Below are 13,100 nucleotides of genomic sequence, written 5' to 3'. Positions count from 1 at the left end.
CCACACCAGGGATCAGATTTAATTGGTCTAAGGGTGGTGCTCAGACATCAGTACAGACTTTTTCAGACTCTCTAAGGATTCCTTCATGCAGGCAGGCTTGAGACTCATTGGCTTAGACCTATCAGAGCTACCTCAAGCCCCATGGTGGCCTCACTGGAGGGTGAGGGGGGCAGAGGTGGGAGGCATAGTGCTGAGCCAACCACAGAGCCCACTCAATGCCCATATGGTGGAAGCCCACTAGTTACCTGCTGAGACCACCTCAGCTCCAGTGTAAATATCTGAATATGCATCAGGCAATGCTAGAAAATGCAAGACCAGACATTTTAACTTCATTCTCACAGGTAATAATAAAAATAGTAAAGGCACAATACTTCATTAAAAAAAAATGTTAATAAAAACATAAACAACATCCTCAACATTTGTTTTTCTAATTACTTCCCTGTTGTAAACACAGCCTTAATTTTTATTTTTTTACTTTATTTTTATTTTTTATTTTTTATTTTTTTATTAAATTTATTGGGGTGACAATTGTTAGTAAAATTACATAGATTTCAGGTGTACAATTCTGTATTACATCATCTATAAATCCCATTGTGTGTTCATCACCCATAGTCAGTTCTCCTTCCATCACCATATATTTGATCCCCCTTACCCTCATCTCCCACCCCCCACCCCACAACCCCCTTACCAGCCTTAATTTTTCCTAACATCAGAGGTCAGAATCTTTTATTATGAGGGCAGTTATTGGTTTTGTTCCAAAGCTATTGCTACCAGGAAAAAACCCACAAAAATAAAAGAAGCCATTCAATAAATAAAACTGTAATCTATATATCTATATATCTATATCTATATTTAAATTAGACTATCTATGAGAGTTTGAAATGATTTTCTCAATTTAAACAATGAGTGAGGACTTTATGTATTGTTAGCTTGATGAGTCCAACACTTGAGCAGCAACTAGACAGGGGGAGGATGGAGGAAATTGTTTAAGCATTTCCCAGATGTTTTTGCATCACATGCAGAGTTATATATTCAGCCACCCATGAACAAGCTTGCAGGACAGCCAAGAAACAATGCCATCATTTTCCCTTTGAATAACTGCTTGTAAGAGAGTGCACTTGTAACTCTTTAGTAGTTGTTTTGGTTTGCAAAATCCTAAGATACATCTCTCTCTCTCTAAAAAATCTGTATTTGAATCTGAGGTACTATTTTAATTTTATTAATATAGTAGAAAGTTACCAATAAACTGTATTAGGAAAAAACACCATTTTGTCACATTCCCTTGGGCTTGCCTGCCCAAATTCCCTAATTTTCCCCATGGCATCATCATTCTTTTAGTCATCTGACTTTGCTCGGTCATCTGAAGATATTTTCCCATCCTTACGTCCTAAAGCCAGTCATCTTCCTCTTTCGTGCCATTGCGGTGAGCACCATAATACAGACCTGTGTGTCCCCTATCTGGACTCTGCCACACCCTCTCCCAGTGTCGTTGCTTGTAGGCTGTCTTCCCAGCAAGTTACTGTGAGTTCCATCGCCAGGTTAGGCTCTTTTTAAGATTTTTTAAAAAATCAGTCTTTCATTTAATAAGCATTTATTTTAATATAATGGAAAGACTATGGACTTAGATGGTCTGTCCACTGTAGAGAGGTCTCTGAGCTCAGTTCCTGACGCTAAACTTCCTAGCAATCACTTGGTTCCTCTGAGCCTTAATTTCTTTTCTATAGCATACAGATAAAAATTAAATTTCATAGATTGATGTATGTAAAATGTCATGTGCAGTGTCTGGAATACACTCTGTAAATTATGATATGTAAAGAGTTAAATTCCAGACTCTAGGCTACTTCAAAGGCCCACTACTATTTCAGTTGTGTTCACGAATTTTCTGCTAAAACAACTCTGGTTTATTTACTGTCCAACACATTTCCTGTCCTCTGTTTACTTTTTTTTCAACTTGTCATTTTGAGTCTTGTGCTTAGAATGCTCACTCCTAGTCCTTTAAAGTCTTCCTCCTCTAGAAATTCTTCAGGTACCCCTTCAACATACTTGCTTTCTCCCTCCCATGAATTCCCAACAGTTCTTATTGTTGGGAGACGTTTCTCCACGGGTCACTCATGTTTCTGCATGTCCTTTGAGCAGACACTTACTGCTTTTGTTCCAGATGATCTCTTCTAGGGTGCTTGTATACTAGCAGCCTTGGAACACAGAGATAATTCCTCCCTCCAGAGCAAAGGGCAAACTTGTTTACTGTCCACTATAACAAAGATAATGTTTCCTTTCAGGGCAAAAGTCAGGCAGGCTTACTGTCCTTATACAAGACTTGGGTTCCCCAAGCTCAGATTCCATTCCTATAATGCAACTCACTGCTTATGCAAAGGTCATTGGGCCCTCTCTGTGTCACGTTGTGGGAACTGGGGTTTGGGGAACAGGCCAAATGATGATACTCTGGCTACTGCTATTGCTGTAAGGAATAGAGACCTGTCTCTGGTTCATTGGGTGTTCTGCAAGCATCCATGAAACTGTAGCAGGTTAACTTGCTATCTTACAAGTAGGATAAAATTTCAGACCCTTCACGGTTCTTGACAACCATTATTATTGTTGTGATTATTATTTTGTTGTTATGGCCCCTAAATATGTTTCATAACAATCTCCTCTTTCCCCACCTTTTCCTTGTCATTGGTTTGTGGAATGATTGGTTTATAGAGAAATTGGTTTGTAGAGAAATTACCGTTTTTGTCTGTGGAATATTCTGAATGGTGGATTGAGCTGATTTCTTCCTGTGCTGTCATGTAGCTTGTTTCCATAGACCATATATTTCCTCTGAAATTATTTTTCACATTGGTCTTTTGGCTTTGAATCACACACTGTTTCCGTGCCTCTTTTGAATTATTAGACTTTTTCTTATGTTTATTTCTGGCCTCTGTTACTACATTTAACTGTTTTATGGACAGAGCTTCTTTAGATTTGCCTTTAAAAATAACCTCCCAACTTTCCTAAGGAACATCATGACTTGAGTAACAGATTTTGTTGAATGAATGTTCAAGATAAAAAATGGTTTAATGAGTCTGATTAGACAATGGTCATCCTTTTCCTTTTTATCCACCAGTGGGCGCACTTCACACTGGATTTAGGAGCATTCCAAAGTCTGGGATCTTATCTGCTTTGAATACGTGGGTGTTAGTGCTCCGTAAATGTAGCTGAATTAATTAGTAAGTGTATAAAAATGCATTATCGAGTAGAGGCTTGGTCTGGTTACACTTCATCCTACAGGAGCTCCAACTGAGACCCATGAAACCTCTTTTCATAGTTCCTATGACTATGATTTCATCATTACTGCATTTCAGTACACTAAGTAGTAAGTTTAAAGTTCAAGAACTAATCTTGAAAAATAAATTCTTATGAATTTTCATACTTTCCACCAACCTGAAAGGGTATGTCAGTGTACACATAGCAACTGTTGACACACAGAGCAGTGGCTTTACTAGAAATTCTGGGCCTTGTGCTAGTTTGATAGTTACAAAATAAATAGGTTCCAAGTCCCCTGCAGTGCTAAGAATGACTTGAAAAGTACTGAATTTTATAGAAATGAAGGAAGAAATGGCAGAGGGTTGCTTTCTTAACTCTTAAGTGAAATTTCCTTTTATCTTTTATACTTTGCTCAAGGAAGTCGGAGGTAACTGAATAATCAGCTCCCAGCAGCAATGGACTTTCATTAAATCTAAATAGCTTATGCTAAGAAGATATTGTATTTAGATGCAGTTTTTTTTTTTGAAGCTTCATAGCTTCCCATGCAACCACAACTTTTCGAGGTCACATAAGATTTGAGCTAGCCACCTTGTGTAGTAGAATAAACATGACATAGTTATTGTTTTCTACCCTGAAGTTGATCCCACTCTGATGGGGGAGCTTGTATCAGTGCAGGTGAGAAGGTCTGGGTGAAGTGCCCACAAAGCCTGTGGGTGTCACTGAAATAGCCCTTTTTTGAAGAAGCAAAATCAGTCAAGACTGCAGCTGGAGGAGTGCAGTGCATCCCTCTTCCTTCCTTAGGTATGGTTTTGGTGTTCCACATTCCTCAGCTTTGCTAGTGCAGAGAGGGTAGTTGTCTACTTTTAATGTGAAAACATTTTGAAGGCATAATCTCTTGGGAGATTTAAGTGGCCCATGTGAAGTTGCTTCAGGTGCCCTACCTGTTACCTGACAGAGTTTGGAGGGCAAGGCCTCATCTTAACTATCTTTGTATCCCTGCTCTGAGCTTGGCACTGTACGGGGCACATAGAAGTTGTTCATTAAATGTGTTCTGATTTGCCTAGCGCACAGGGATCTAAAGGAGAGGATTCACATACCGTTTCTGACTCTTGCGGGTCACTGCCTCACTGCTTCTGAGAATCAGTGCAGGTGGAGCACCGTCTCCTCCCTTCACACCCATATTCCAAAGCAATAGTGAGAGCTTTCTTCACCCAAGGTCCTTAAAGCCCATTCTGGGTACAGCCCACGTGCAGCCCCAACATTGGACAATCAGTGCACGTTCAGCCCAGGTTTCTTTTTCCCTCCTCCCCATAAGGTAAATCAGCAAGAACTCGTAGGGGAAACGCTCTCACCTGTCCCGAGGAACGCTGGCTAAACTTAACTTCAGGCAAATCAATAAGGAGGATGATTTTGCCTTTTTGGAGGTTGAGGGCGGTGCTGTAATCCGACCTTCTTCCTGAAATCAGCACCTCTTCCTTTGTCTACCCTTGACCAGAACCTCCCAGGAGCCTTGGGACAAGAATTTCTATAGGCGGCTAATTAACGGGCGCAAAAAAAAAAAAAAAAAAGAAAAAAAGTTGATGCCACCGCCCCACTTGTTCTTCCATTCTGACACCTCTCAGGCAGTCCTGGAAATCAGATAAATGAATGACACACTTTTCAAAAACTTAACCTAAAACTGTTAACTTCTAGGCTCTACGTCTATAATTTTGACCCCGGATGTCAGGGCTCACGCTGACCACTAGGCTGCGCTGTGGGACAAGAAATCTGAAGCTCTGGAACCGCCAGGAACCCAGGAGTCGGAGGGAGAAGAGGTGGGAGTAGTAGCTAGAGAGAGTGGAGAGGGAGGTCCTGGGATATAACCTGAGTAATAAAAGACACAAAAATCAGTCAAGCTGAATAAATTCAACCAACTCTGCCTCAGTCGATAAACACCATTTATTTGGTGCAAACATTAAAGGATTCCAAGGGGTATTAAGAACTGGACGCACTACTGAAGGGCGCAGGTTAGAAGAGGGCTTACACGTTTTCTACCGGTTTGTTCGTTTATGGAACTAGGTGTTTAGCGTTAAGGGCTCAGGAGGACGAACAATGCAGACGTCACGCCGAGAGGCCCCCCGAGGCACCCCTTTGAATACTTTTGAGTTGCACTTGTGTCTCCTGGGAATGGATGTGCTTGGATTAGCTTGTGGATATGCGTCTGTGTACTCCCCTATCTGGGTGTCCCCTCTTTCCTTCTCCTCTCATCCTACTTTGGAAGTTCTGTGTAGGGATCCTTTTTCTGAGGGACACTGGTGGCCAGTGGTTTATATTACTTACATTCCTTTGCAGCGACTATTTTCAAATACATTCAATCTAAGTATGCGAGCGTGAATGCCGTGAGCAAGAGAGGATGGCCACGCGGGTCCCCAGCACGCTCGGCTCTGGGTTGCAGAGAAGCGCAAAGCACGTGGTTTCGGGGCCCGGGGTGGGTGTTGGGGGTGTGTGTGTTGGGATTAGGGTGGGTTGGGGATAGGTGGGGAGGGCAGACGCCTCTTCCACCCAGTCTGCGGCCTCCAGCCTCAGGACCAGGAAGCCTGCCACCGCGCTCGGCTGCTCCAGTCCGGGCTGAAAGATGCATTTGCAGCTCTCAGCCAAATAAACAGCAGAGAATTCTTTTTAAACCAAGAATACCAACATCCAGAGTTACAGTGCTTCCGAGTCAACAACACTGCCATCAGAAATTAAATAATAAAAAATATGCATAAAGAAAAAGCGGCGCGCACACGCGTACACCACCCGCTTCCCCCCCCTCCCCCACACTCTCACACCCCACACGGGCGAAATGTAAATCCCAGCTAGCCTGGGCTGGCGTGCAAGGCAGCAGTTGTCCTTTTCCAGACAGGGCCGTTTCAGGCCGCGGTGCCTGCCAGAGCGTCCGCGGGTGTGGCACATATTGTACTGGGTGCCCGGAGGGCTACTGCCTGGACTTCTCTGTTCTTGAGGCTGCCACCCGCTCACGTGCCTCTGTGAGAGGGGAGGAGAGTGGGGGTGCGGAGGCTGTCTCTCTACAGTCTGGGGATAGCGGCTCACTCGCACTGCGGTGATGACCGCACTGCGTTGTGCACCGCGGGTTATTCACGCCCAGGACGCGTTCGCACGCTGAGTTTGTGCCAGACACCCGTTTGTGAGAGTTTGAAGAGGAAAAAGCCTGTGCACTGTGTATGTGTGGGCTCTTTGTGCGAGCTGCCCAGCTAGACTTCGAGTGGGCAGTGTGTACTCGGGGAATGTGCAAAGGTGGCTTGTTCCATTTCTCTCCATTCCAGTCTTCTCTCTGGCTTTAGCTGGAGGCAGCTGCTCTGCAAGTTCTTGTTATGCTAAAAGCAAGTTAGGAGGCTATCACTCTTGGTGGAGGGAAGGCAAAGTTAGCAGACGTCAGATCAAATAGAGAAGAGAGGTTTACTTTGGCGGCAAGACCTCCACTTTATTGCAGGAGATTAATTCCAGTGAACGCTCCCGCGTTCCCCTCGGCGCCACCTCCTCCATCCCCGGTGGATTAATCTTGCAGGGGTAACCCCTGGGCTCCAAGAGGCCAAAAGGCGCAGGGCTTGTGCTGAGCGCACAGACGTGTGTAATCTGAACCTTTCCTGAAGCGCTTTTCTGATGCCACAGTGTACCTCGCACTTCCTCCCGTGCGTCTAGTACAATTTGGCAACCCTGATTGCCAGGCTTCCAGCTCTCGGCCAAGGGTAGAGCGGAGGGGGGAGGCGGCGGCAAAGAGAGATGATGCTGGCAGAATGTCAGCCCCAGATTTGGCCTCCATCTCCCCAGCAGCGGGGGGGAAAACTTAAACCCTTCGTTGCCTTGACCCCACGGGGCTTCAAGGGCAGAGCTTTTGTCCGAACCCTCCACTCGGGGCCAGGGTTTGCTCTGGCCGGGGTGAGAAATGTCTACAGTGGATGGAACTTGTTCCTGAGCGCTTCGTGTTAGGATCCCTAGGTTTCACAGCGTTCGCCACCATCTCATTTGGCTCAAACTAAGCCTCCCAGTTCGGTCCCGAAACATCAGGGGAGAGAGACAGGACTGGGAAAGCCATCCCACCTCTGAGCCCCGAGCGGATGGCTGTCCGGGTTTCCAATCGTCGCTCGGAGATTGAAAAAGACAGAAGGCGCGCCGCGTGCACAGACAGTTAGTTAATGGAAACCCTGTAAATCGGTTTTAAGTGCACCCAGGACGAAGGGGGAGGAAGGTGTAGGTGGTGATGATGAGGGATGGGGGGCTAGGATGGGGTGGGTTCGGTCACACTTTTGCAGTTTTGAAAATGAGAGTCGCTTTCCTTCCTCCTATTGTTCTTAATTTAGAAAAATAAATTCATTAAAGAAAATCACACGAATAGGGAAACCCGAGCTCCCTAGCACGCCCCAAGCGGAGGAGTGCACGGCTTCCCTTGGCAGCGTACTCGGCTGCGGCTGTCCCCCTCCTGGCTTCCTCCGCCCCCCTTCCCTGTACCCCTCCCCCGCTCTCCGGCGGGGCTCTACTACCGCGATCGCCACCTCACGCCGAAGGAATGTTCGAAGTATGCACACGTTCCCAAAAGTAGACCTCCTTCACCGCCGGAGGAGCATACATCACCCCGTGGCAGCCGTCCACCTTCTCAGGCGTTTCGTAACCGAGTAAACTGAGAGCTGGGAACAGCCCTCTATTAAGTAGCCCGGGGCACGGAGCCTCTTCCCACTCGACTAAGGCGAGCCGCCCCAGACGCGTCCGCGCGCTGGCAGCTGCGGTCCCCGGCCGTCTCCATCCGTTGGGCTGCTCTTGCCTCTCGTCCTGGGATCCATCTTTTTCTCCTCCTTCTCCTCTCCGGTGGCCCTGCTGCAGCCCATCTCCCGGCAACTGCCAGGTGCTCCTGGAGCGCAGCGCCAATTGCCGGGACGTGCCGGGGTCGCACAGAGCGCCAGCTTCTACTACGCCGGGAAGCCGCAGCCGCCGCCGCTACCTGGATCACAGCCGCCTCAGGTCCGTCCGGCTTCTAGACCCTTTACTTCACCCCATCCCTCCCAAAGACCACTAGGGAAACTTGCTTCTAGCCGCTTCCTTGCTCCGCCCTAAGCAATTAAGGATCCCGGGCGAGGACCGTTTGGACTTGTAAGTGTGGAGATGTGTCTGAGATTTGCCAGGTGTACTGGAGTTTTGTGATTCATTTGTATCTTTGAGGGAGACTAAACTGTAGCTTTTCTTAAGAGCTGATGCAGGCGGCTGTGTGAGCGTAAAATCATCCCGTTCAATGTTTCTGTATGCAGGGGAATTTCATCTATAGATGCGGTCGATTTCAGTGAAGGATGCGCCCGGTTTTGTGGCCACTGGTCCTTCATTGTCTCGCGACTGTAGCTTTGCGGGTGGTGCAGTAGTGCAGCGCCCGCGCAGGGAAGGTATTTTTGTGACGCATGGTGCGGAATTCTTTGGAGGGCCGGCTGAGTGCTCTGCAGCTCGTCTGGGCTGCGCGGGTGTGTGTGGCATCTCGAGACAGATTCCTGGTGGAGTGTTCTGGCTCGTTCCTCTGCTTTACAAAGCATCCGAGATGGCGGGTTAATCGAGCTCTGGGGGATTCAATTCTGGCGGACTTTCTCTAGCTTCTGGAGAAAGCTCCCTCTCTCGACTTCTTCGCGTGTGCACTAGTCGAGGCCCTGATCGAGGTCGGTGGAACCTCTTAGGTAGTTTCCATCCCAAATCCTAGAAAGCATAGGGATCAGAGAGTGGGGGCGCCAGGTTCATTTACCGCACCGAAACCCGCAGCCAAGGAACAGAAGTACTGCAAATCGAGCATCCTCAGGGACCCTCCGGTGTCCATTTCGGGGCTTTCTGGGACCCCCGTCCCCCACTTCAACCCGCACTATGTGGCCTTCTAAAGTATGCTGGTATGCTGGGGGGTGAGATGGAGCGGGAAAGGAAATGAGAGCTGAACTCGCTCTTGGCCAACTAATACTAAGGCCGCGGATGGTTAGGAGAGGAGGTAGGTGACGAGTGCAGGATCTAGAGGGACCCCGTGGGGTGGAGGGTAGTCATTTCCCTTTTTAACTTTAAGTTAAGGAATTGGCCTCTTCCATAAGGGTGGTGAGGGGGAGAGCTGGAGGAAGGAGACGAATCCCTTAAGACTCCCATCCAACTTCCCCCTTAGCCCCCCCCCCCCCCCCCCCCGCAACTGACTCATTTTCATTCATGAGGGTGAAGTGAGGGAATTCTCGCTGCCACGTAGAGGCGGCCGCTTTCAGACATTTATGTCTGAGAATGCTCAATGAAGTGTTGCTAAGCATTCAGATAAATGTTTTGGCTAAAAGGAGAGAAAACTTAAAAACAAACAAACGAAACAAACATATGGATGGAATGCCTGGCTGACTGGATGAACTGATTCAATGTTCAGATACCCGGACACGACATGATTCATTCTTGCCGCTGAATCAGGAAACCGATAGGTGGCGCTCTAGACCCAGACAAAAGCGCTTCTACTGTTCAGGCTTTTGTGGAGACTGGAGGATTTAAAAAATACCTGCACACAGCTTTTCGGTGGGTAGATTGTCAGCCTTTAACTTTTCGCGAGCACGACTGCCAACAGAATTGGAAATTATTATAGCGAAGTTAAGGCCGGATGATGGGAACAATAGGCCCTCTAACCTCTATTTTTCACGGATATAGAAGAGGGTTAGAAATGTCAAATAGTTGTTAATTAGGAAGAAAGAAATTGCTAGAGCCCCTTGGATCTCCAAAGCAGTGCCAAAATTTTAATCTTGGCTTCATAAAAAAGAGCTCCGGGCAAATTTGGCACATCTGCTCATCAGACATTTAAAATGCAATTTACACTTAGGCTGAGGAAAGCTGCCCTAATACATTGTGCCAATAATTTGGAAAGACATGGTTGGAGCTTGTCAGGTTATTTTCTCAAAGAGGGCTCAACCTTTGGCTCATGTTTGGATTCCCCAGAACGACTCCGTTTTTCATGAGGCCTAGTCTGTTGCCTTACAACAATTTATGTACCCCAGAGCAACTCTCTTTTTATGTTTTACCTCTGGCAGCTTCCCAGTTCAGTTCATTGCGAGCAGCTTTTGTCTCTGGATTGGACCTTAGAATATTTTAGAAGATTCCCTTTTGCCAACGTGGATTAAGAACCTACTATGTGCTGGGAACTGCAAAAAGTGAATAAGACGCTGTGTCTAGAATTAATCTAGATACAGAGTCAGGAAAAATGAGAATAGAACATATTCTCCTATGGAGCCACAAACCTGCAATCTTCTGGGATAAATGGACAATTAAATGAAAAGATGAATTGTTACTGAGAATTTTAATAAGAAATATCTTGGGGAAACAGACAAGAATGTTTTGTCTCTTCTATTGCTTGTCCCTTTTTCATTAAATATTTTAGAGCTGTTTTCCCCTTACTTTGGGTAAAGGATTTATCAGATGTGAAGACAACACAGCTAGCCTCAGGGTCAGATTTCAGTTGGGCCTTACATATTTCTGTATAACCCATTTCAGACCTAAAGAGCTGCATATTTGTAGGCAGAACAAAATGAAGAAAAAAGAGAATAAAAGAGGTTTATTATACTTTTCCAAATTACCCTGAGACCACTAAAGTACAGTTACAGAAAGAATTCAGCAGCTAGGAAAAAGTGGCCGGCCAAATAAAATCCCCAGCTGGAAGAGACATTTAGTCCAGTCAGGGATAAAATGACCTCTGAATTAGCCATCACCCAGGCAGGATGAAGTCATGTAGGGCCTGGTAAGGCCTTCACCCTGGATACTAAGCAGGATCAGCCTCCAGGAAAACAGGACCCTCTTTAAACTTGAACTCCCTCTTAGTGCCATGGTTAAACTGCTATAGATGAACTTGACTTCCACTGCCCCACAATAGGCCCATTATATGTGGGCTGGGCCCTGTGGTTTTCAAGGAAGATCTGGTTGGGCCCTGGTCCGCGACCAGGCTTTAGTTCTAACCTGGTTGCAGGCTTGCCTGGACGCGGCTCTGATGCGGTTACTGCTTCCTTCCGCAGATCTCTTCATGTGGCTGTGAGCTCGGAGGCCGAGGCCCAGCATGCGGACCAGGCTTTCCCCGGCGCTTGCCGTCCTGGGCGTGGCCCTGCTCCTGTCTTTCATTGAGGCAGAAGGTAAAAAGCTCTTCCTTCCCCCTCTTCCAGTGACACCGCAGAATTGTAGGAAAAAAACAACAAACAAACAAAAACCCCCACCAAATCAACCTTGCCTCTATTGCTTGCTCTGTTTCTCCGCACTTCGTGTTTTCTCCGGAGGTTTCTCTTCTGTAGAGAAACACTCCCTTCTCCAGAGGTTTGTCCGTTTCCCAGCTCTCAGGTCGCGCTCTTTCATCTTCTGCTTAATTCATTGCGTACAGTGCTGTATGGTCTCCTTGCGCTTGTCTCTGCGGTGTGCTGTCCACACTGCCACCGACGCTGCCGCCTTCCAAGAGGACCAGCTGTCCAAGAGGGGGCGACGGCTACTCGCACCTCTACGAACAGGATACCTCCGGGTGACACTCAGGAGTCCTGGTGAGCTGGCGGGCTAGCTCGTGTGGCTGGTAACCATCTGGCTCGGGGCTGCGACCTCGGTGACTGCACGAAATAAAAGACTCTAACAGCGCTGGCTCTGCGCGTCTGTGTGTTTTGTGGGAAGCTCAGTCGGCCAGGCGGACGGTGTAGACAAATGAGGTAGCAGCCAAACCGCCCAGGGAATGGGTGGCGAAGCAGAGATCCGGGACCTCGGGTTTGTTCGCGTGACCCAGGGTTGCCGCTGTCTCTGTTGGGTTCGCGGGGCTCGGAGGCGCGGTGGCCCAGGCCCAGCCCAGCGCAGACAGGCTGGGTATGGGCCAAAGATCCCAACCCAGGAAGCAGGGAGCAGCCAGACAAGCCCAGCATCACCTTCCCTTCCTTCCTTGCCTCCAACATCAGACCTGAACCCTGAGCAGGTCAGGGGCTGGGAGATGGGTAGTCGTGACCGCAACGTCTGCAGAGTGGCTCAATGTCATCCCACCCTCTGGAAATTGAAGGATTTTTGCTAGATTTTCAATGTCACTTCTTTTTCTTGTGAGCACTTAATGACTTAATTTCTAAGTATTTACTAAACAAGCCATTTCTATATGTGAACCCATTGGAGACCCGACAAACTAGATTTATTGTTCTGCAAGGTAAATGGGGTAATACCCTAACAGACATCTTCCCCCCCCCCTCCCCCAGTAAAGAAATACCCCTATGGAGTTAAGGGAGAAAAGAAATAGTTCTGCATGCGATGGATGCCTGTGGAAGTTGGGGTGAAAGGTGGAGGGATGAGTACCTTTTTTTAGAGGTTGTGGGAAAATAATGCTGTTTCATGACAACACCGAGATTTTCGAAACCTTTCTATTGTGTTTGATTTTCTATTTCAAGATTGCGGGTACAAAACATTAAGATTAGGAAAAGCAGAGAGTCTCTAAAATGTATGGCATGTTTAGAAAAGTGACAGAAACTTGCTGGCTCTTCTTATATGATTAATATTTTGTGAATGTAGAAACTTTTCAGAGTGGCCTGTGTGAAGGAATGTTCAGATGAGGTGGCCTTTAATGCTCCTTCCTCTGTCGTTGATAGGAAGGAATTTTATTTGAGGAGCTGTGGAAGCCCAACGGAAGATATTTTTAGATAGTTCACTGAAGTGGCCTGTTGACTGCTTGTTAAGAAAATAGTTATTTGAAAATCAGTAAGATTTGAGAATTCTTAAGAAAAGAATTAGATTGGAAATGATGTAAGTGGAAAAAAGTCAATTCTGAATTGGACCATGGCTGGTTAGCAAAGTAAAATTAAAAAGAACATTTTACTATCTACGTTACTGGTTATTTCCATATT

At 46.8% G+C, this 13,100-nt stretch overlaps 1 protein-coding gene across 3 annotated transcripts in view; it reads left to right on the top strand.

The window, feature by feature from the left end:
- The first annotated feature begins 7,719 nt into the window (after nucleotides 1-7,719).
- COL12A1 (collagen type XII alpha 1 chain) overlaps nucleotides 7,720-13,100 on the top strand; it is a 113,497-nt gene continuing 108,116 nt past the window's right edge. Inside the window, exons 1-2 of one of the 3 annotated variants that reach the window (XM_074333209.1) lie at nucleotides 7,720-8,238; nucleotides 11,265-11,378. In XM_074333209.1, coding sequence (XP_074189310.1) covers nucleotides 11,306-11,378 — 73 coding nt within the window. In that variant the 5' untranslated portion in view covers nucleotides 7,720-8,238; nucleotides 11,265-11,305. The remainder of the gene's footprint in view (nucleotides 8,239-11,264; nucleotides 11,379-13,100) is intronic. The other 2 variants (XM_074333207.1, XM_074333210.1) reach the window with 2 other exon arrangements.

Source organism: Rhinolophus sinicus, linkage group LG05 (genome assembly GCF_036562045.2).
Source record: "Rhinolophus sinicus isolate RSC01 linkage group LG05, ASM3656204v1, whole genome shotgun sequence".
NCBI lineage: Eukaryota > Metazoa > Chordata > Mammalia > Chiroptera > Rhinolophidae > Rhinolophus > Rhinolophus sinicus.
The sequence above is the reverse complement of the archived record's forward strand: the minus strand, read 5'-3'. Positions and strand labels throughout refer to the sequence as shown.